The following is a 23,843-nucleotide window of genomic DNA, read 5'->3' as shown; positions in this document are numbered from 1 at the left end:
AAATAGTTATTTCTAACTTCTATATTATATAGCTAATTAATTACTCTACTCTCTATATAATTAAGTCTTTTAAAGTATTCCTTCTTTACTAATTGAGGTATTCTATTATATTTCAATTATAAATAATGACTTCAAGTACGAAGGTCGCGGTCATTTTGAAAGAGATTATAGACTCTTTCAGGGTATATACACTATAAGGCTCTATAATTTGTTGGATTTGATTGGGATTTATAAAAACTGGTTTTTGTTTTACTCAAATAAACTAGCGATACCTATATCCTACGCTTGATTAAACTTTAGATCAATCTTAAACCATAATGCCTGAAGCTTATAGGCTCGTGAAGCCTAGCATAGGCTTAAAATGATTGAAATACAGGCCCTATAGTGCTCAATTAGTGTGCTTCATTATAGGTGTTGTTTTTAATAAATATTAATTAAATCAATTAATATTATTATAATATTAAAAGGACTGATTATAATAATAAAAGTCCATTATTATTATAAAGAAATAAAAATTTGATATTATAAGAAAAATTCAAAAATTCTTTATAAGATAGAATACTATTATAATATTAAATAAAGAATTCTTCATTAAAATGAAAATCCTTTATTAGTTCTTTATTCGAAATTACAATTCATTATTTTGAAAATTTTAAAATATCATGTAGAAACTGATTCAAATATAGAATAACAGATATAATAATAAGTTTTCTTTATTAAAAAGTTAACTTAAAATTAATAAAGAAAGTAATTTCAAATTAATTCTAATTTTGGATTAAATTAATATATACCACCTACGTATTATAAATCATATAAAGGAATAAAAGAAGTATAAATAGATAGCTTAAGTGTTTAAAGAAAGATCTTATTCTAATACTCACTTTATAAAACTTATTAAGTAATCTATTAATATATAAACTAAATTAAGATTCTATTTATATATTATGATGATTCTGTTTATATATTCTATTAGTCTAAGCTTCTCATATAGTACTATTTATATAGTACTATTCTCAATCGAGCCTAGTCTACCTCCTGCTAAGCGCATAACCTATAATATTTATAATATTTTAAATGTTTATATATATAAAGAAATTTTAAAAATTCAAAAACTCTTATTTTTCTAATAAATCCTCTCATTTCAGTATTACTCCTCTTTATTTTATAATAAACCTTACATACTTAAAAGAAATATATACTTTAGTATATTAGAATATCGAGGTATCGACAAGAATGATTTATAAAGTTGGAAAATTTCGAAAAGGAAATATAAATAGATATGTTATATAGCTCTAAGTAAGCAAATTTTAATGGATTTAATTTTAGCTCTTCAAATTCTAATAAAAGAATTGAAGGTTTGTAAAGGGCACCGCGTACAGGTGTTGAATCTTTCGCCTTCCGATGTGAAGGATGTAGGAAGTAGGAAGGTACTGGGTAGTAGGTCGTAAGTAGGCAGTAGGCAGTAGTTCTTTTCTTTTCTTTTCTTTCCTTTTCTTTCCTACATCGGTTGGATAGGATAGGATATAGTGTTATACTTCCATAGGAAATATGAAGAAACTCCATTCGCATCGGATGAGGAGGAGTGTGAGGTGAGGGTAAAAGAACTCTTGACTCTCAAGTGATGGGCTGGGCTAGGCAAGAGCAGAAGAGAAACTGCATGGATGGAAGAAGGAGATATGGAAATTTCTGGGCCATCGGTATGGTTCTTTCTGTTTGTATTTATGTTGAGATTGAGATTGAGATTGAGATTGTTTCAACATTCATTGCTATTTCTCAGTATGAGGATTAGTTTATCAACGACCTCGAATATCGATATCAACATCGACGCCTAGATTCTACGCTTCATTATACGAACTTATAAATTCCTTCTCATAATCTCGCATCTGCACTCCAGCATCTATTGCTCCATCTCTCCCTCAACATCATTATCCTCCTCCCTTCCTATCTCACAACCATGCCCCCCGTGAATCTTCGCCCCCAAAAACTCCTCCAAAATCTTCTCATCAGCATCCTCTACCTCCTCACCATAATTCTCACTTTCTTCAGCGTCCTGATCATCGTCGCCATCTGGACATTCTTCATGTTAGATTACAGTTTTGAAAATCTTTCTGTGACGGTACTTGAGGGTATTGCGGAGGTTGTGTTGGTTAGTTTTTCCCCCTCGCTTCCTTCTCATCTTCATTTTTTTACCTCTGCTATATCTTGGTTCCTTTTTCTCTTTCTCTCTTTCCTGCGAAATTAAAAGATGATTCGGAACATCAAGCGAGAAATAGTAGTCCGAATCATATATATGCGGAAAACATATCGTGTTGGAATATCTGGGGCTGACTTTTACGTGGTATAGAGTTCGGCTGATAGGTTGTGCGAGTTTGTGGGGTTGGAGATGACGGAGGAGGGGTTTTATTATTTTGGAGGGGAGAAAAAGGAGGAGGAGGAATAGTGAGATGGATGAGTTTGAATGGTGATGTGATGAGGGGGTCGCGTGGGTAGGGATGTGAAGAGGAGTGGGATTTGAATAGGGGTGTAGGTTGGATAAGAGTGCGTCGGCGAGATGTACACCAGCGAGACATGTATCGGCGAGAATTATATCAGCTAATGTGTAAAGTATCAGCGAGGAGCGCCTGATAAATTCCTGGATATGCGTTACCAATGGCTAATCTAAGGATCAACCACGGCAAACCAACTTGGAAGTACAGATAAAGACCAAATTTCGAAATTTCATTGTTCATGTGACATATTTCGTTGTAAAATAACAGGTATACTATAAAATTTACACGCACATCATGTGTATGTCAATATCTCATAGCTTGGGGATTTGGAAAGTAATATTGCAATGAGTAACGACTGCTGGTCATGATTTGAAGTCTACAGATGAGTGGGATTGTGAATAGGAAGACAATTGAAATTGTAATTTCAAGGCTCTGGATTCTTAAAAGAAGGAGGAGGGTAAGATACTGTGTAGTAACGCATTCGTATCCATACTTCTGATATAGAGATGCTAGGAAACCTCAAGAGAACGGATATACCATCTGAACATATTGATGGATCGCGTTCAATGACAAGAAAAGAGTCCTGAAAGCTAGGAAACAAAACATAACACAACATAACACAACATAACACAGAGTAAACAGACCGATCCCCAGATCCCCAACCCCCCAAGAAGAAGAATACGGTATTGTGAAACCCCAAAGTCCAAAGGCAATTTACATACTTATAACCATCAAACCATCAACCATAATCCCCAAAAAGAAAACAAATCCCCCGACCGAGCATTCAAAAAGTGGGAGAAGCGACGATAGCCGTTCTCTCCAAGTAGACGTCGATCATTCAGAAGTATACTTCACTTAGCTCGTTCGCTAATACGAATAAGCTTTTTTGAACAACTTTCAATATAACTCTCTTGCCCATCATCAATTTTAGGACAGAGAAGTACCTGTAATTCAAGAATTAGAGTTTGAGATGCCTGGAAAAGTTAATACTGACATCATCTATACAGACACTTGAGTGTTGCTAAAAGTGTCTCTCTCGGATAGAACAAACTCTGATTGATTGATTTTCAGTAGTGCGGTGCGTCAAAATGATTTTCCAAGTCAAGATAATTTAAAGCAGTCGCCGGACGAGAAAATGGAAAGTCAATACGAAATGAAGTTTGAGGATGTGATTTCGCCTCGCTTGAATACACCTCGAAAGTCGCAAAAGATCTAGACTTGCTGCGAAGTTCAGACTCATCTCCCCCAAATATCAAATATTTAGAGCCTGTGAAAGGCCTTAATTTTACCCATAAGATCGTACATTTATAAATACTACATGTTCCATAGCACATGCAATATTTCTCGCGTAACCAAGACTCACCTGAAGCATTAGTTGAGGCCAAGAAGAGCCCAGTAACTTTATGACTTGCAGAATAGTCACCAAAGTAGCGTAGACATAACACGTTAATGATGCCACGATTCGAAGACTAAATTCCATTCAGACATATACATTAAAACCCCAATCCCACAATAGTCCCTCCTTCAACACTTTTTTTTAAATACACAAAATCCATAACACCTGTGTTATCGAACTTTTAATGCATACGGAAAACATAAGAACAGAAAACATACACATTTGCCTACATTATGGGAGCTCGATAAACCATCTACCAAACATAATCGACAGTAGCAACTTCGACTTCGGATAGTAGCATCAATCAATCGAAAAGTATTTATATTCTCCAAGATACGAAAACTATTCTCCAGGTGAAAGTGTTAAATATCAAATCGCAAAATCGCAATCAATCAACCAGAGGCGGCTCGCAACTCTCAGCATCACATATTCCATCAGTCCTAAGCAACATTCAACACTACTCGCTCTTTCAGTTAAACACACTCACCCAAAAAGCAACCTCTGACATCGCAAAATCGATCAACCAACCAAAAAGCACCACTTCCCAGGCAACTTCCACACAACTTCGGAGTGAAAATGAAGATTCTCGGTCTGCGAATCGGGGAACCAAAGCCCAAATATCTGGATGCTACTAAGCCCATAGATCACATACAGCAGCTGCCTAATGCACCCAAGAGGAAGGGGCGATCAATTGAGGATGGCCTGAATAGACAAGAGAGTGATGGAAGTTCGCCATCATCTGGTACAAGCAGTCAGGAAAGTGCAGATAGCTCGACACCAATAGTTGCACGTACAGTAGAAGAGCTGAGGGATGTGATTGGAGGAACTGGGTCATCAGCTTCAAACTTAGAATGTGTGTCGTTAATGTTATAAGTTATTGGAGAGAATATGCATACTGACTCCCCAGTAGTAAAATCTAGAATTTTAGAGCTTGCAATCAGTGATATTGGTATGGGAAAGTATCAATGGTTTTTGTTTGTACTATGTGGTCTGGGATGGGCGGCGGATAAGTATATTTCTCCCCCCATTTCCTGAAAATGATAGAACCTGATGAAAATTAGTCTCTGGCTCCAGGGAGTAGCGTTAATCCTTCCTACCTCCTCTGTTGTTTATGGTGTATCTGACCAACATGTTCGGTACGCCACTCTCGTCTTGAATGTTGGATTGTCACTTGGCGCCATTAGCTGGGGTTTTGGATCGGACAAAGTAGGGAGAAGACTCGCTTTCAACTCAACATTAGTCATTGCTGGAATATTTGCCTTCTTGACAGGAAATGCACCAAATTTCATCGCCGAGGCAGCTTTTCTCGGACTACTTGGACTTGGAGTAGGAGGTAGCCTGCCAGTGGATGGGACTATGTTTGTACGTCAACCTCCTCAAAGTGAAGCCCTGCCTCAAACTCGAGACATTGCGTTTGTTTAATGTTCTATAGTGCTGCTTGCTGATGTTTCAGTAGCTTGAATTTCTACCACACAAGGACCGTATATACTTAACACTTCTGTCAGTATGGTGGCCAATTGGGCAGGTTGTGGCTTCACTTTTTGCATGGCTCTTCCTTGGATCAAATTTTGAAGCAAGACGTGGTCTAAGACTTTTCTTGTACACCATGGGTGCTATAACTTTGGCAATGGCTATCTCTCGCTGGTTGTTTGATAGTATAGAGTCGCCAAAATTCCTCCTTGCTTCGAACAGGCAAGCAGAAGCTGTAAGATCTGTTCGTGCACTGGCGCATAAAAACGGCACCAAAACGTGGCTCACCGAAGAAATCCTCAACGAGATAGGAGGGACAGCAGAGGCAACCAATGTAGTGAAGTCAAGCACCAAGGTGCGGGTACGTCAAGCGATTACATCTTTTGGACCAGAAACAAAAAGGCAGATCTCTCCACTGTTTGGAAACGCTGAATTGGGTGTAAATACTGTAAGTTGTGTATCGAGTATCTTAATTCTCCGATTCTAAATTTTTTAGGCTCTGTTGTGGATCATCTGGCTTTGTATTGGGATAGGATATCCATTGTTCAATTCATTCTTACCACAATATTTGAAAGGCGGTAATAAAACTGAAAGCGAATCCGACACTTATCGAAATTACTTGATAATCAGTACAGCCGCTGTCCCCGGGTCCCTTTTGGCTTGCTATATTGTCAATGTAGCCGGCCGTAGGATACCAATGGCATTTGCAACGATGATCGCAGGAGTATGTTTCTTCCTTTTCACCCTTCGTGACGACAGCAGCTTTCAGCTTGGCTTTGGTTGCGCAGCATCATTTTTCCAGAATATCATGTTTGGAATCCTTTAGTAAGTCTATCAGCTTTATAAACGTGGGAATTGTTGTGTTGTACTAACAACATGTAGTGCATATACTCCAGAAACCTTCCCCGGATCCAGTAGGGGAACTGGTTGTGGTATTGCCCACTCATTGAATAGACTTGGTGGAATAATTGCTCCTCTCATCGCAGCTAACGTTGGAGCATCTAATCCAAGCATCCCTATTTACGTCAGTGGATGTTTGATCATTGTAGCATTTTTGGCCATGTGTTGCCTGAGAATAGAAACGCAGAATAGACAGTCGTTGTAAGCGGGCTGCACAGTATAGGGGGACAGCCCCCGTATACCAAGCGTAGTACTCATTATGTAGAACGAATACAATGGACGAAATAACTTCATGTGCCACGAGTTGAATGTACCACACGGCGATGGAGAGCCTGGTTCTTCACAATGTAACAGCAGAAACCTGATATTGAACATTCTGATCTGTATCAATCTTTCCATTACCAGCTTGGATGGCCCATGATTCTTTCTATCTCCAACCTCAATGAAGATTGGAATAGATTATCACGCAGCTTGGTAGATATTATTGAAGTCTGTGAAATTCCGCCCTGCCACTGCATTCATGAACCTTATATCGATCATGTCAACCAATAACTTCTACGGGATGAAGTCTGATTAAAGTAAACAACAAGGATGGGAGATGTGGGCTGACGGACAAGCTACAAGATACCCCCGGTGAGCTGAGCGTCATTCTTAAAACAGCATCATCTCGCATAGCGCACAGGGCTGTGCGAACTATCAAGTAGCTTCAAAGAATGGATGGAGCTTCTTCCATACATGCATGCTCCGAACATAAATTGATTGACCATTGACGGTCGTTTTCGGAGTTCTCGGATCTCGTATTCAACTGTACGAACCTTTTACAAACACCAAAGAAATTCGGACGCGCAGTCTCAATCAAGGGCAACGAGGCTGAGCACTTGAAACTTGCCTTGTCACAAATCATCCAACAGTGCGAATAGTACGGAGTTGTAGGGAAGCTTTCAAAGGTTACTCATTTCCTATAATCAAATACTAATCTTCAAACTGTTATTTCGCACCCTATAATTTAGTGATAAAAAAATGTCTGTTCGAATACAACTCGACAATCCTCATAGCTTTTACACGAATCTCGATTTTATCAGCGGCAGAGTTATTCTGAACCTTACAAGCGATGAAGCGGTTAGCAGAATAGTTGTGAAGGTCGAGGGGGAGAGCAAAACCCGTCTATCGAGACCACCAGAAATGTTATATACACAAGGTCCCAACAATCCTCCTGCACTTTATTCGAGGCGAGATAGACAGGAAATATGTCAGGAGAACCACAAGATTCTATACAAGGTCGCAGAAGTGTTTCCCAACAAAGCAATCATCAGTTCATATACACTAAGAGCGGGGCAACATGAATACCCTTTCCGCATCAAGTTGCCGATTAACAATGGCTGCCATGATCCGGCCTCGCAACAAATGGGTCCTGGTAGTGGGTTTGGAGGTCTTGGGATTCAGGGCATGCAACAGATGCAGTATACACATGTCAAAAGGACATTACCTCCTTCACTTACTGGATTTCCGGGAGAAGCCGAGATAAGATATTATGTCAAAGTCACCGTACAAAGACCCTCAATGTTCAAGGAGAATAGAAGATCAACAATTGGATTTAAGTTTCTACCCATCGAAGCTCCAAGGCCTCCAAAAACCACAAACGAAGCGTTTGCAAAACGGCCGTATATGTTCCAAAACGGGGGACCAGCCTATGCGAAAAAGGGTCTATTTACGAAGAGACCTAAGCAGCTATCAAATACGTCCCCGCAAGGAGAAGTCGATGCTAGACTACCTAGTCCGCCTATCCTGACTTGCAATAAGCCTTTACCAATGAGGATTCTCCTTAGAAGAACTAACCCAAGCCCTGAGCATGTATTTCTCATGTCTTTGCAAGTAAATCTTATCGGTACCACTGAAGTAAAGGCTTCAGATGTGATTAGAGTTGAAACAAGTACTTGGGTTGTGATGAGTTTGACTGGGCTATCCATTCCTATTGGATCACCGGACGATCCGATCGGTAGTGAGACAGCCATAGATAGTAAGTTATGGGATGCAGTTCCTCTACCAAATACCGTTGCCCCTTCCTTTGTCACTTGCAATCTTGCTCGTCGATATGAACTTGAGGTGAGAGTTGGATTGGGTTATGGCTACCCAGGTGAAATTCAGGTATGTCTTATTATAAAATACTCCAGGAGCATGAGAATAAAAACTAACAAAATCAGTCGCAAACAATATCAATTCCTCTTAGATTCCAAATCGAAATCTTCTCCGGCATAGAGCCACCAGCGGCACTTTTAGACGCCATGACAGCTCATCCCCCTATTCCAGTGAGACCTCCAGTCAACACAGCGCCGCCACCTTTTGATCCGGCATTTCCACCTCAAGTTGGAGTGCCAGGGGCACCGGATCTGAATGATGCTCCGCCTTCTTATGAAGATGCTTTGGCGGAAGATATTACCCAGGCGAATGGCGCTTCGAGACCTGCGTATAGTGGCGTTACGAACGAAAATGCGCCGGGTATCGATGAGAAGGGGGGCTTGAGTAGTGGGCATCAAAAGGGCGAAGCTTCGCGTACAGGCTGACATTGTGAAGATGGTTAAACGCCCTTAGTTCTCAGTGGTGACAAAGAGCAATTAATTAAGGCGTAGATGAATTTGTTGAATCATTTGATATCTAATAAACCGCTAAACTGATGAGCTTTGGTTGTGTACTTGACTAAATATTTTCGAAGTTCAAAAATCTGAGCTCTGGGCAAAGCTTAACAAAACCCCAATTCTCATCGATATCAATCAACAATGCAGTTATCACATACTACCGATACGCCATAGGATATTTGTGACATATGGAGGGGAGAGCATTGGAAGACATGTAAAATGCATTATGATGGAAATGAAGGAAAGGATACCAAGAGCGTGAACAATTCACAGGGCAGACAGACTAGTAAACCAGCACAGCTTTAGAGTTGGGGGAAACGGAAGAGAGACGGAAATGAGATGTTAATTACCAATAACTTATGTTTGAAAACGAACACAAAATCCTTTACAGGTACAGAGTACATGTGCAGAGAGTTTCAGTTTTTTTTTACTTTAGATGAGAATGGGAGATATTTTCATATGTTCAACTTGAGGAAACGTTTGGCATTGATAACACTCTGAACATTAAACTCTAATACAGTAATGGATTTTGAGAGATGGTGTACCGGGTTATTTTCACCTGTCTAAATGAATCTCATTCATAATTCTTTCTTTGCATACCTAGGTATACTTTCACACCTGCATTCTTCGATTGTTGATTCCGTCTCATCTCGTTCAACCCATTCCTCTCGTTTTCTTCCTTTCCCTCTCCCAGAAGCCATACTTATTACAGGGCTTTCTCAACTTGATCTAACTCCAAAACCACATAGGAACCTGATGAGAAAGAAGATGATGTCATCTCTAATACTGTCATGCAAATATCCAATCGTTTCAATGATCTTCGCTTCGCGTAATACTGTGGAATGGATATATATATTCAAATGACCTCGAATTGTGAGTACTTTACGCGGTGGTATGCAATGGTATAGCATTTTTGGACAGTTATTGGGATAACATTAATTATGTATGTATGCATTTGAGCTTTTGGGTCACCGTCAAGAAATTGAAAACGGAAGGCACAGTCAATTTAGATACGGATCATGTGAGCCTTCCTCCATGTGTCTCCTAGACATTCCATAACGCCAGGTTTGCCAACCTTCCCAAGAATCACTATCGCCGTCTGTAGTCATCTCGTGGGCCACGATCGCTTCTATACCTATCACGGTCGTCATATCTGCCCCTGTCTCTCCGGTCCCTATCGTCATATCTACCTCCCCTATTGCGATCACCATCTCGTCGGTCGTCCCGAGAACTGTAATCTCTCTTTTCCTCACGTGGGCTCTTGCTTCTTTCTCTCCTACTCTCATCGGGTTTTCCTTCCCTTTCATGTCTCTTCCTCAGCTCGTCCTCATCGATAACCATACCATATCTGTCCCTTCTTGGTCCCGAGCTATACTCCGCATTTCTATACTGCCTCTTCTTCTCCAGTCCACTAACACCACCAAAACCACCACCTCCTTGTCTTCGCTTCGAGTTCGTTGCCGTTCGCCAGGTATCAGACAGTTTTGATACACTTTGGGAAAAGTCGACATGGATTCTGTGATCGTCTATGAGAACACCTTGCATTTTGAAGTATGCTTGTTCGCAAGATTTTTCGTCCTCATATTCGATAAAAGCATACTGTAGACTATCCCCCGTTCGTTTGTCTCTGATCACCTCGCAAGAGAGGATCTTACCAAAGCGACTGAAAATAAGTTCGAGATCTTCATCTGAGAATAAAAAGTTAGCATTCGTAAATGATAATCAATGTAAATCATTTAAATTACCTGTAGTGACCGGATTAAGCTTGCACACAAAAAGAACATTCTCCGGTGGTTTGACTTCTGCAAAAGGAAGATCTCCAACCATCTCCAAAGTCAAGGCTTGCGCTCGTGCTTCCCGCTCTCGTCGCCGTTTCTCGACAGCTTCAACATCTGTTTCTTCATTCAAATCATCATCTTCGCCAATGCGAATTGTAGCTAGTTGCGCTTTAGAAGGTACAGGACTTTCTGGTGGTTCGACAAGACCTGCTGGGTCATCATAAGGATCGTCTAAGATGACCGTGTGCTTGATTCGGATGTCCACCAAAGGTCGTCCTTTCTCATCGCAAAATGAATCATTGATTTTCTCCAGCGCATCGAATCCCTCTACCACTTTGCCAAATATAGCTGCCTTGCCATCCAGATAGTCTAGATCATCTCCCAAAGTAATTATAAATTGACTGCCTGCGAGACGTTCATCCAGATCTCTCGTTGACGGCGCGGTCGCCATGCTAACAGTTCCCCTTTCCGCATGCTTTAATTTTGGGTGAAAATCTGCTTTGAATGTCTTTTTCGCTGGGCCTTCTAATAAACCCCATATCGAGCTTCCTCCGTCGCTATCTTTCGAATCAGGTCCTATCGGATCGCCAGTTTGGCACGAGAAATTCTTCTGGACGCCATAAATCGGAGAGAAATTGTAATATTTGGTTTTACAGAGCTTTAAGAAGCTAGATTACCGCGATCGTCTTAGTATCTATGTGTTCAGCTACTTCATAAGACATGGGGAGGCATTGGGATTCAAGACTTACTTTTCACAAAGTTTAGGGGAATAATCGACCAACAGGTCAATAACAATATCACCAGCAGAAGTCTCAAGAAGAACACTCATGATTGTTGCAAAATACCAATGCCGGGTTGTTGAAGCTGTGATGCTGGTAAGTTGATCATCGCACAAGCGCGGAACCGCGGCTAAAATACAAGCTCGTCACTTTGCAAAACTAAAATCGCAAATCACCAATCACATTAGTATGGCGGTCTAGCTTCTTTATTTTCACACACATATAATAGTCCTCTTCAAGTGACCGACTGAGCTCCCGTATACTTGATATCACATTTAATGACTTCATCGTTTAGCTGTCTTCCTCACCCTCGACAGCCATGGTCTCAAACATTGTGTTGAGTCTAGGAAGAAAGATTTCTCCATTCATATCCAGCATTAGATAAATCACTTAAGATACGGCTCAATTTATTGGTTTGAATCAATGCCCAAGAAAAATATCCTAGTAAGTGAGATGTACATCTTCCAACTTGCTCTTCATCTGATGAAGAAAACAGAAACAATGGAGATACGCTTTCCTCACATATCACGTGTTACCGCCGAATATTCATCCAATCTTCGCGCAGCCTTGAAGATAGTAGGTGTCAATTGTTGGTCAACATGCTGTCGCTAAGAGATTTGTTCTTCCTATTGGACTCGCAATTTCGTATTCGAAAGGGCTGCAGACAAAGGGGCGGGCAGATGAAAATAAACCCCCCGAGGAGCCGTTGATAGGTCTCCATGCTGAGGACATCTATATCTCGATCGCTTCCTGCAGCTCCCACCGCACGGCTGCACCGTAACTTCGGTACTATAGATTACATTCCTTAATGCGATCTGTGCAAACACCATTCCCTTTGGCTTCCATCGAGGCAGCGCAACGTCTTGGCCTTCATCTTCGAGGAAAGTGGCTATTACTGTCTACTCAAGATTTTCAGCCTGCATTGGAAGACGTAACATATCACCACATTTTATTTGAAGAAACATCCATTACCAGGTCATTGGACTTCAGTGGTTCTCATTGGCCCTCGTCAGCTATGCGTAACGGATACGCGCATAATGCACAGGCATTAGCAGAGCACACGAAGCAGCCACCCGTTATGATCTATCAATAACTGCCCATAATTCTCATAAAGTTGCATGGTATGCACGCCCATGATTTGGTCCACCTCGGGGAAGTATTTTTCCCGCCGCGTCTTCTTATAAATGATTTTGAATATCACGCAATTATAGAATCATCAAAGAGTAAGCCGAAATCTGATGCTCATGACAGGGCTTTGATGGCCCGACCCTCACGAGTTTACAGCTCGGCTGGACTGTGTCTTGTCAAAATAGATCTAACGCCAAAAGTCCGGGGGATACTCAATAGTCAATAGTCTGGTGACACTTTTAACAACTGCTAGCTATCTCAATATGTAGCCCTTCATCCCCATTAAATACCCATTCTGCAAGAATACGATCTTTTCTCAGATCTCGCTTCGAGATACAGAATGGAAGTCGGTAGTCATCGGCATCCCGATGATTGGCTTGTATTTTCTCGGTATTTGAGGTGACTAACTGGCACGGCTCTATTTCCATTACACCACCTCGCACATCATCATCGGTACAACGAAGACTTCACTTGTTTCTTACTCGAATTGGCGCGAAAGGAATTGTGCGAAGCGACAGAGTCCTTTTTAAGCGTCTGAGCCCAAAGCTCTTCATCTGTGCTATTCCATCTGTAATACCAGACTTTACATTGATGCAATTAAACTGATGTTCACACCAGTCACGTTGCATTGCCTGAGCATCGCCTTGTTGAAAAAAAAACTCAGATACCCTGCCAGCCGTTTTGAATCGGTTTCCAAAGAGAAATGGAACATACTGCAGAAAGAAGTTATACAACATTGCTTGGTTGTGGCCAGAATTCGGCTAGAAGCAAACAAACTAGGTAGGAGTGAAAATTCGTTAAGATGGGTTTGTTTGCTCTAATTCTATTGGAAGGAGCAAAATTTGATTCAATGTGATTGAATGATCGTGTAAATCAGAGCTAAAATCTGAAAGGGTTTGAGGTTCTTCTCTGATAGTGGCGCGTTCAGTTAAATGGTGCTGGAATGGTGCTAGACTCCAAGGTTTTGATATGGACTTGAATAGACCTTGCTCTCCTGCATCAAAATATGCGTTACATACCCCGTATTGAAAATCTTGGTGCGTATTGACTCTTCTACCTGTAACGAATTGAGGAGCGAAGTAGCGCAAGATTTGAGGAGCAGAGTATGACATGCACCAGCGGTGATACATCGTTTGCAGGTTCATAATTGTTCCATAATTCGTATCTTTATTCAATTGTTTGCTGAATTCATTGCAATGCTACCAGGCGCAATTGTCGTTATCTGTCATTCACAATGATATGTAGCTCTGTCTAGAAGGAGTAAAGTTGCTCCTAGCCTGGTAGGTGTCAAAAAAAACATATATGGGGGCCAATACGGAAAGCTACATGAATTTCCAAATTTATATGCTACCTAAAAAGGAGAGGTAAGATGAGCTTACTGAGGCTCATGAGTTCTTTGTTCGACGGTGAAATTGTTTCAGTTATCGAGACAGTCTCATCATAAATTGAATATTTGCATCCACCACTGTAAGCTCTGAGGAATTTTAACCCTGAAAGCTAACCAGGAAGCTGGAATTTATACCCCAGAATTTATGCTGTTTGCTTAAGTGCCGGAAGTATTTGTCGATCTTCCAAATTACATAGCTGATGCATGAGCCCGCAAAGGGGCCACAAAGCTAAATCATTTATTCTGTTTATTTTAATCATATCTCAAGTTTAGCAGTACTAGTATGCAGGAAATCTTTCATAAAGACAAACATCACAAATTCTGTTGTACCCATTATAATATGCTTGCTTTCGCCTGACAGCCCCAGGATTTGATAAACCCCAGGTCCTTGATTCATCTCGGATCCTATTGAAGCTTGACACATTTGTTTTTGTACACAAGTTGAGCCCAACTGCTTTCAAATTCTCAAATTTTCCCAAGATATTTTGAAGGTAAGCAAGGCAGTGCACCGATGAAGGTCTAAATAACATCCGATCTATTACTTATCAAGTTCAGATGGTCACTCGAGGATACTTCTCAGAGGAGGAGCCTACCTTGCCTACCTTCCGTAGATGCGGTCCGCGCGGTCAAAGCTATCCACTGGCTCAAGAGCGCTCCGAGCACTCATACCCATCTCGGACGTATAGCGATGGACGAAGCAATGATCGTGGACCAGAAAATGCCGAACCGGGACATCATCAAATGAGGCGCAGGATTCAGGTAGCAGTATGCCACTCAAACTTCTGTTTACCGCACTGTGAACCTTTCACTGATTTGAGTGCATTTACTGATCAAACTTTATCGTAGTGTCAAAGATGCCGAAAGCGAAAGATTCGATGCAGCGGCGAAGACAATGGCAGGCCATGTTACCACTGCAAACAGTCCTCTTCAGAACCATGCGAGTTCTTGAGAGTACGTCCGACCAGCCCATTTTTCATAACGATAAATACTAACTCGAGTAATTCAGGTGACGGCTATGCGACTAGAACAAGCAAAGGATCTTCCGGCTGATTGCTTTGATGATAGTTTGCGCACGATGTACCGAATGCCTTCAAACGCTCCATACAACAGCAATTACTATCAGACGTTACAGACCCTTAACTTGGGTCCCGATAGTCTAAATTATCGACCAAGTTATTCCAATTATGGCTTCCAAGGACCGAAATTCCTCAATTCTTCCTATGATAACTACACCGAAGAACCTGCCGAATTCAATCTTTCATGTTCAACCGCGTATCAAGTGGCGGCACAAGATTCCGTTTCTGTGTCTAATTATCCAGTACAGAGCAATGGTCGCCCACGCGTAAACCCTCCGGCGCCAATGTATATGGACTCAGAAGCAGCGGCGAATTATAATTCGGCATACCAAAGTTACAATGCGCGCTCAATGGTTGACTCGGAATCAAAGAATTTTTGTGTCCCAAACAACACATGCATCCCAACCTATGGAACTGCAAGTGCAGCCACCACATCTTCACAAGCTGCTCTCAATGTTGCTACCACCACTGAGAGGCAACTCCCATACCCAAACAGACAATATGGGTCCACAAATGACGGTGCTTTCAGTTCACAGAACTCACTTCAACCGTATGGATTTATGAGCTCAAACATGAACAGCTCAGCAAAAATCAACTCTTCGATTCAAATGCCCCTGACGAATCCGTATATGATCGTGCCCACTAGCAGCCCTCACGAAATTACCACAGCCGCTGCTACGGCTGCTTACCAATCGGGCCAACAAACTTCGTCATCACAGCAAGATCCGGAAATGTATGATGCATCAACTATGAACGGCAATCTGTACTACCCTCAGGCCAATGATTCCACGGCGGATATAAGCCACTACGGAACAAGCAGTGGAAGCGAACCTAGCAAAAGTCGTCAAAATAGTCAGACTAACACCACTGAAAATACATGGCCGGCTAATGACAGAAAATCTAGTGGCAGCGGAAGTAGTCAATTAGCAAACGGACAGACGTATATTCCACACACATCCAGTCATTATCCAACCCCAAACATTCCCACTCAAATGCAGAATCACGGGCTATTGCAACTACCTCCTCAGATGCCTCCAGTCTCCCATGATGGTCTTCCAGTGCCCTCGAGAGAATATGTCTCAAGTCTTTCATCGAGATAACTTAGGTTTTTGCTCGAAGCCCGGATCAGTGAAATATCTGTTCAAAGCACAGCCAGAGTATCACCTAGTATGCTTAGAGAGACGATATCGAACCTCGAAGACATAAAATTTCGACGACTTAGGGCTTGACACCTCAACTAGTTTGTTTTGTTTTTGTTAATTCATTTCTATTCTTCTTTTTGTTAAAATCGTGCGAGTATTTATTCATTGGTCACATTCATCTGTTTGGTATGGACATGGCGAAATGGGGGAAAGACAAAAGATACCTTTAAAAAGGGGGATAGGGTTTAAATGGGTGGGAGATGAAAGAAGAAAGGCGTTCTCGTCTCTATTCTATTGACTGTTCATTGTGTGCAATGTGTTCATATATGGTCGCTCACTAGGAGCGGCTTGATTCAATTGCGTCATTCTTTTTGCTTTCAGAGCTCTTTTCGAGTCAGTCACAGATATCCACAGAATATGGGGGTTTTTTTTGAGATGAGACTTGTATCGGACAAGGAGAAAAAACTACGATGGCATGGGCAATTCGGTTAAGGAAAGTAATACGTGTTGGAAGAAAGGGGGAATAAATCACCGTCAACAAGTGCTCAGTGTTACAGGCTAAAGGATTATGGGGGGATGGACGGGAAATGGCGAATGAGTGATAATGGGGGCAATAGATGAATATCTGAGTACTATCGCTGGTACGGTTGGGGGTTGGGTCGGATGGGCTCGTGCGAACATTGAGCTGGAAATGGAGTACACATTCTTTTAGGTTTGGGGCAAGTGTGTTGGGGATATCTCGGCGGGGGAGTATTCACTTCGAAGGGGAAGCGGAGAAATGGAGATTAGTAGGCAGTAAAAATATGTGTGGCTATATTGTTTTTATTTTGTCATTATTTAAAAACACTTTCTTTGGTTCTGATTTTTAATTTGAGGCGAATGGGCGAGACAAGACAAGAAGACGCAAAACGTGAGCAAAAATGGGGGAGAAGTAGTTTGTCAATGTTTCCCTGTTACTTCCATATGTTCTATGTTCCTCTTTTCGATCTACAAATACGTTCATGGAGACAACAAAATGCGGTAAAAGATTTATGGCAGATGAGAGAGAATGTGGGCATTGTCTTTACCTCAAGCTCACTTGCAAATGTTGTTTGACATTCAGAAGTTTCGGGTTTACAGTGGTGTGGTTGATGGTGACCAGAGTGTTTGTCGTACAATACTGGTATCTATACGTTCAATGTTCAAGTTTTTCAAGTACTACTTGATTGTTAACGCGCAATGTATGCACTTCTTTGGGTGTTGGATACTCCATACAGTACTGGGTACTATCGGATAGTCACAGCAACACACTGATAGCAGTCAGACTTAATAATAATTATAATCATCATTCTAATACCATATATCCTTCCAACTTTGGCCGAAATTTCGACCAGATGAGACCAATCTTCGACTAGTCTGGGCTAAACATTGACCAACTTGATCAATTTGAATATCTTTCTGACTGTGTTTTCCTGGTCACAATCACCAATGTCGACCCAAAATATTTTCCCTGCTTATGCCATGATGCAGGGAGCCTCCCCAAATGCCAAAGCAGAAAGAAACGAGACGATCCTATGCCCTTGGCAATGGTACCCATACCAGACTTTTGCATTTTTCGTTTTGATAGAGCAAAAGCAAGATTTCCGGGTGCAACTCACATATCCTTCCTGGGCCAATCACAGATGAACTGACCTTGTCACGGCATTGGGAATCTCAAAGATGCAATCTGCGAGGAGTAAGCGACCTCGTGCCACAAAAAGTGCATTTGAGTAGAATTTTATGTTACACAAAAGGTATCACAAATGTTACACGGCAGGAAATAGACCCCACCCACCCTAATGATTTGGAATACGGTGAAGAATAAAGCGTTGTGCCTGGCTCCTTACATTTCTCTGTTTCTGGGGGAGAAATCAGGGTCGTGGTAGGGAAAGCTGAACGTTGGAGACCGGATGAGCACTGCATCTACTTGTACAATTGATGTCTCATTTTTGGGGTTTCTCAGTACTAGCGAAGCACAGCAGATACTTAGGATGAACTTCATGTCATTGTACAGTACATGGTGCCAACATGGTGATGGTTTTGCCTTGCGCAGTGGCCAATCTCTCAATCACATTCACTGTTATCTACTGACTAATGAGCTAATCACAATCGATATGTTGTTGAAAGTCGATGTGAGGTAGTGTCATACTTGATGTTTGGATGCACTTCGAATATCAATAGGAGAGTCACATATAATATATCAAGCTTCAAGCTTAGATTTCTACTCTTCGACTTATGCTCAAGCGCTATCTCACGTCTGTAACATGTCTGGACCTCGTGGTAAACGAGGCCAGGCTTGCGAAATCTCCTCCCCGAGGAGCAATTCGGGAAGCCCACGAGCCGAGCCTCAAGTCCATGAGATAGGAAATTTTGTAGCCTCGGATCCAGAACGTTCTTTTTGTGCTCGTTCGTATTGATAACCTCATTCTTTCATTGTCACATAGGTCAACTGTGTTCGCCCAGCATGTGAGATATACCATTATCTCATCTCCAGCAAGTATGTGAAACGCAAAGAACCACAAGCTAGCTGAAGGTACCGTTTCTTGTATAACAGAGAGACGTCCGTCATCTCCACAATCAATGCAGATGAACATGTACAGAAACCGAGATTCAAACAGCGATTGAAGAAGGTACGGACCGAAACGAAGCACGGAACGATACCTACCTAACATAGTTTTGCTCGCAGGACGCAATGTGGTTTGTAACATCAAAAGAGGGGAAATTGGGGCAGTTCAGCTTGAAATGTCAATATAAAGTTTGTAGTGGCGCACGAGGCAAACTTTGTTGACAGAAGGTAAATTGCATAAAATGACATGTCAAAAAGCGCTTGCAGAAACGGTCAAAGACATCTTCGCAGATGATTATTTGTATCCATAATGCAATGGTGACATGGGAGGTGGGAGAGAGCCATGTCAGAAAAAGTAAAATTTGAGGAATAGCAACCTCCAGGTTGCAAACGCATATTTCCATTTTGTGTCACCCATGACCATGCTGCACATAAACCAGATTTCGAATGAACGAGCAAAACACCGTGATTGAAGTTTGTAGTGTGGACCTAATAGAGACCGATTAGAGGTTTCATGCCATCATGCCTCTATTTTCGTTCCCTAATTACACCAAAGCATGATACGTTGGAGGATCGATGCAGATGCGTACAAAGCACATAGCCAATCCCCAGGTCCAACAACACCAACCATTTCCCACCCTAAGATGAAGCGAGTGCTCTACTCCTTCTTCTTCTTGGCACCCTTGACCTTCGCAGTACCTCTGAGTGTCTTTTGTCTGTTCTTGCGTTGCTTGCCTAAATTCCAGCACATGTCAGTATCAATTCGTAGGTGAAATTCACTTCCACTCGATCAATTTCGCAAACCAAGACAAGGACTGTAACATACGTTGTTGTCTGCTGGCCTTCTCGATCTTGGTAGCAAATCCAACGCGGACTAATCTGTAGTGGGGTTCGAATTTCTTCATTGCCTCTGGGGAGTCGTAGACGAGGGCGAAACCGGTTGTCTTTCCACCACCGAATTGGGTACGGAGACCGAAGACGTTGACTTGGTCTTGGCTAGCCTTGTAGAGTTCGGCGAGTTTGCCTCTGAGCTCATCCTTGGAGATGTTGGCACGGTTTGGGTGGAGGATGTCACTATATTTTAAAAAAATCCGTCATCAGCCTTCCAATTCATAGATATCCGTATCCCTCATTGTACTCCAAAGGCACTTGAATAGTGTTCCTTCAATACTGTAATTGTTTGAAATAGATGGCGGATTCGATAAGAATGGTGTTGACTTACACGACCATTTGCTTTCGGCCGAGGAGAGGGTTGCGAATGAATTTGCGGGTTCGCAGCGTAACTGGGGCGTTATTGTCGGCCATTTTTGCGATTATCTAAGTCGATCAGCCTGTCTACGATGTTTCGAGACAGTTGTCGTGATATAGATTGTCGATGGATGTCGCTGTCGTAGGAGGATTGCAAAAAAGTTCGAGTGGCTCTCAGATTCGGTAAGTCAAATTGCGCTAACACTAGCCAAATTGATTAGTAAGCGGTGAAAATGTGCGAAGCAGTGGATCCGAAAGGTCAGAAACCCTAGGTTGATGCCTTAATATTATGGCCGGACAATCTACTCCGATTGTCCATGAACATCTCAAGGTCATTCATTATTAAAAATTCATTCATCCTCAAATGATCCAGTGATTGTCTTTGGCTACAGTATTTCATTAAGTTGTGGAATTAAAACCAAATTCAAATTCAAAGTCATATTCAAAGAGACAGAAACCAGAAATGCCTATCCTCTCCAAGGACCATCAATTGGACAGGTTTTGTCGTCAATATCTCCAACTTTTACCAAAACTCGAATACCCAGATGAAGAACATCTTCGAGATGATGCCTTCCAGGAAGCTATCTACTCAAGACTATTTGAGGAACATGTCTTGGAGTACCCTCCACCTCAGAGATATCAATTGAAAACTCTGAAAGAACTCACTAGAAGAATCGAGAACAGTATTCACGATTGGGAAGAACAAGTAGGTATGCACAAGATGCAATTTTTTCTTTTTTTTTGGTTCCACAAATATCTAGTAAAGTGTATCAACGAGAATACATGCCATAAATCTCTCTAAGCTCATGTCGTTTCTTTTCCCCAATTTTCTGACAATGTCTTTCTTTTCTCCAGGGAATATCAGATAATCTCATGAGCCAACTTTCCATTCTCCTCTCCACTCCTATTCCTTCAGAAGCTACAGCTGCTCAGCAGCAATCTTATGTGACCTATACCCTCTCCTCTCTTCCTCCTATTTCTTCAACGTCTGCCTCACTAGCTTCGCAAACTCCAACAATAACTATCCTCGAATCCGCATCCCTCTTATCTGGTTCCGGAACCACAGGCCTTCGGACATGGGAAGCCGCTCTTCACCTCTCAACTTACATCTCTCTCAATCCTTATCTTATCTCCAATAAAACGGTATTGGAGCTTGGCTGTGGCACCGGTTTTATTTCAATCCTGTGCGCCAAGTATCTCTCCGCAAAGCACGTTCTGGCTACCGATGGAAGCCCTGAAACATTGACTCTGATGAACACAAGCCTGTTTCTCAACAATCTAACAGATGTCATTACTCCCACGCCGTCTCAAAATACGACCCCCAAAGCAAGCACATGCGAACTTACCTGGGGTCACATGCTTCCAACTGGAGAGTTTGAGACATTCCCTGAGTTCCTATCATCGAAATGCCCACCATCAAACCCAACGCCAACCGACGGATCAAACCAGACCCCATTGGATCTCATTCTTGCAGCAGATGTAATTTACGCACCCGCTGTAATCCCATCTTTCATTGCAACACTTGAAGACCTCTTTGATCTGTACCCACAGGTGGAAGTGTTAATTTCAAGTACGGTACGTAACGCCGGGACGTATGCAATGTTTGTAGAGATGTGTAAAAAGAAACAGTGGCAAATGGAGAGCGTGGGGCTTGAAGTAGCGGAAAGAAGTGAACAGGAAGGGCCGTGGTACGGAGAGTTGGGAGAGGGAATTGAGATTCTTTGGGTTCGGAAAACTCAATGTGGAAAGTGAAAAAGAAATACGATACGACTAGACATCTACGATATTACTTCGAAATGGAAACCTCAGTCATTACAAGCAGAGCTATCCGTTTCTCTCCTAACATGTCTTTTCGAATGGTAGCTTAGCCTGGATTCTTGAATTAGGGGAAATAGTAAGACTGGCTGTTTACGAGTGGTGTTTCTCAAAGTCAAATCCACTAACTTCCGCAATTAATTTGGTGGAGTTTCCAGACTTGCGACAAAAAGCCTTATTTTTGTAAGGTCCGGCTTTTGATGGTGTTCACTAAGGCGACTTATGATCATGCCAATCAACAAGCACGAAAGATAAAAGAGTGTGAGAACATTTGAGAACTTCTCTCCGGATTGTGGTAGTCGATATAGGACTTTCACCTTGAATATATATCACAAATGAGCTATCGGCACACGCAGTGATGTAAGTAGGTGAGCTTGGGGGCAAGATACACATGGAATGGCACTAATAGGATGGATTCAAATGGAGTCGATTGATGCTATAAATAAAGTGTAGGCTCCTGAATATAGGAGCTTGACATTGTTGTTCGGGACCCTGAGGCCGCATGGATTGATGATTTCTCTCAGTTCTCCATTTCTGAGATCCATTAATACCGCAATCATGGCTTCTTCCTCGATAGGCTACCTTTGCTTTATCCCCATAATTCCCTCCCCAAACTATTAAGATGCGTGGCATTAATCAGGCTTCTCCTACATTCTCGCGAGTATTGGAGTCTTCATAGTAGTCCACACGGCCAGCTACATACTTCCTCCTTCGGCTTCTCACTCCGTGGCCACAAATATAGGAGAAGCATGCTTCATTCCACCGGAACCCTTGCCGACGAAAAGTATCGCCGATTCGGGGCAACTCCTCACGTTTCGATAGTTCAGCTAATTTGGCTCAGTAGAATCCATCCAAGTTTGCCCCAATAACCTTTTGTGACTGTAAGATTTGTTCCCTTCATGAATCGTTGTGCCCAATTCCAATGTTAGGACCACTTTCTAGCCTTTCGCCAAGCTCCATAATTGTTGCCTCATAGACTCTGGCAATGTCCATGGCAAGCTCATCATTGTCGTATTCCGAGTCGTCCTCCTCCTCCATATTCATACCGTCAGCTCCGTTGTCACCATCGTCTTCGACGCCACTCTCAGGTTCGGGTTCGGGTTCAACTTCCTTACTCATGACGTCTACAATCATTACTCTGGTGTCTTCGACTATACTTCTGCATCTAACCATATCAGTCTGGCTCATCCCCGCTCTCCTGCCCGCTAGAAACCCTGGTAAGGTCTCTCCAGTAATCGAGTCTTCTCCTCTCAGTAAGCTAGCAAATGCATGATCCAGTTTTCTCAGAACAGCAAAGGTTGCAACCGGTGCTGGAGGGAATTTAGTTGGATATGAAGTCATTACCAGAGCCACATTTAGCAAGTACGGAATCTGTAGATTCGCTATTCCAGTCAGTCAGTCTAAGATTCCGAGAATCATACATAAGTGAAGGTACGTACGTGTACTTGAGAGCCACAACACATCTATTATCTCGGAAAGGTCCTTGGCTACCTCCTTCATACTTACATAGCCGACTACCGAATCTCCTTCTTCATGTTCCTCGAATTTTTTAGTGTATCGCCTCGAGACGTGGAGTAGTCTATTTTCAACATAGCGCCTTGCAGCTTGTTCCTTTCCTGATCCAGCACGAAGAGGTTTCGCACGTGGCTGTGGTAAATTGGAAGAGGTGGAGCTGACCGAAGTAGTGCTTGGGGAGGGGGAGGGAAGAGCATCTGGAAGGAATCCTCCAGATTCTGAAAGATCCATGTTTATTTAACTTATTGGGCGAATCCAAGTTTCTTAAACCAGTTAGAGATTAAAAGGCAATTGTATTACTGTGTGGCCAATTCAGGAATTTCGGATCGAAGCTGGGTATTTTTCAGTGGTAAAGATTCAAGATTGAACATGAAATTATTTATCACCCGTATTCGTCCTGATTTAGAAGAAATATTCCCCACAGTGAATAATAATGTCAAAATGCAACAAAGGTCACTACGTATACAAGAATCGGTGTCAAAGTCAAAAGGATGACGATGAAG

At 42.0% G+C, this 23,843-nt stretch overlaps 8 protein-coding genes across 8 annotated transcripts; 5 read left to right on the top strand and 3 right to left on the bottom strand.

The window, feature by feature from the left end:
• Positions 1-1,954: 1,954 nt before the first annotated feature.
• On the top strand, positions 1,955-2,440 carry EAF01_010290 (uncharacterized protein; the record flags this gene model as incomplete). The annotated part of the gene is made up of 2 exons (XM_038918547.1): positions 1,955-2,146; positions 2,345-2,440. 2 exons carry the CDS (start codon positions 1,955-1,957, stop codon positions 2,438-2,440), a joined length of 288 nt encoding a protein of 95 aa, XP_038765772.1.
• Positions 2,441-4,461: 2,021 nt separating this feature from the next.
• On the top strand, positions 4,462-6,460 carry EAF01_010289 (uncharacterized protein; the record flags this gene model as incomplete). The annotated part of the gene is made up of 6 exons (XM_038918546.1): positions 4,462-4,738; positions 4,796-4,895; positions 4,947-5,247; positions 5,342-5,803; positions 5,852-6,180; positions 6,238-6,460. The coding sequence occupies 6 exons, from the start codon at positions 4,462-4,464 to the stop codon at positions 6,458-6,460; spliced, it is 1,692 nt and encodes a 563-aa protein (XP_038765771.1).
• Positions 6,461-7,275: 815 nt separating this feature from the next.
• On the top strand, positions 7,276-8,816 carry EAF01_010288 (uncharacterized protein; the record flags this gene model as incomplete). The annotated part of the gene is made up of 2 exons (XM_038918545.1): positions 7,276-8,400; positions 8,457-8,816. The coding sequence occupies 2 exons, from the start codon at positions 7,276-7,278 to the stop codon at positions 8,814-8,816; spliced, it is 1,485 nt and encodes a 494-aa protein (XP_038765770.1).
• Positions 8,817-9,813: 997 nt separating this feature from the next.
• EAF01_010287 (uncharacterized protein) lies at positions 9,814-11,495 on the bottom strand (the record flags this gene model as incomplete). The annotated part of the gene is made up of 3 exons (XM_038918544.1): positions 9,814-10,576; positions 10,634-11,334; positions 11,416-11,495. 3 exons carry the CDS (start codon positions 11,493-11,495, stop codon positions 9,978-9,980), a joined length of 1,380 nt encoding a protein of 459 aa, XP_038765769.1. The 3' UTR covers positions 9,814-9,977.
• Positions 11,496-14,515: 3,020 nt separating this feature from the next.
• Positions 14,516-16,136, top strand: EAF01_010286 (uncharacterized protein; the record flags this gene model as incomplete). The annotated part of the gene is made up of 3 exons (XM_038918543.1): positions 14,516-14,725; positions 14,807-14,911; positions 14,967-16,136. 3 exons carry the CDS (start codon positions 14,516-14,518, stop codon positions 16,134-16,136), a joined length of 1,485 nt encoding a protein of 494 aa, XP_038765768.1.
• Positions 16,137-18,344: 2,208 nt separating this feature from the next.
• On the bottom strand, positions 18,345-20,155 carry EAF01_010285 (uncharacterized protein). Its single transcript, XM_038918542.1, has 3 exons — positions 19,985-20,155; positions 19,589-19,836; positions 18,345-19,497 (listed from the first exon to the last, which is right to left on the bottom strand). Exon 3 carries the CDS (start codon positions 18,902-18,904, stop codon positions 18,443-18,445), a length of 462 nt encoding a protein of 153 aa, XP_038765767.1. The 5' UTR covers positions 18,905-19,497; positions 19,589-19,836; positions 19,985-20,155; the 3' UTR covers positions 18,345-18,442.
• Positions 20,156-20,473: 318 nt separating this feature from the next.
• EAF01_010284 (uncharacterized protein) lies at positions 20,474-21,762 on the top strand (the record flags this gene model as incomplete). The annotated part of the gene is made up of 2 exons (XM_038918541.1): positions 20,474-20,716; positions 20,866-21,762. The coding sequence occupies 2 exons, from the start codon at positions 20,474-20,476 to the stop codon at positions 21,760-21,762; spliced, it is 1,140 nt and encodes a 379-aa protein (XP_038765766.1).
• Positions 21,763-22,722: 960 nt separating this feature from the next.
• On the bottom strand, positions 22,723-23,571 carry EAF01_010283 (uncharacterized protein; the record flags this gene model as incomplete). Its single annotated transcript, XM_038918540.1, has 2 exons — positions 22,723-23,207; positions 23,265-23,571. 2 exons carry the CDS (start codon positions 23,569-23,571, stop codon positions 22,723-22,725), a joined length of 792 nt encoding a protein of 263 aa, XP_038765765.1.
• Positions 23,572-23,843: the final 272 nt, after the last annotated feature.

The sequence above is a fragment of the Botrytis porri genome (assembly GCF_014898465.1).
Source record: "Botrytis porri strain MUCL 3234 chromosome Unknown BPOR_016, whole genome shotgun sequence".
Lineage (NCBI taxonomy): Eukaryota > Fungi > Ascomycota > Leotiomycetes > Helotiales > Sclerotiniaceae > Botrytis > Botrytis porri.
Note: the sequence above shows the minus strand (reverse complement) of the source record. Positions and strands in the feature narration are given on the sequence as shown.

Bases quoted from the DNA above. Each gene is read 5' to 3' on its own strand.
- EAF01_010285 (XM_038918542.1), bottom strand. From the start codon at position 18,904: ATGTTACAAACCACATTGCGTCCTGCGAGCAAAACTATGTTAGGTAGG.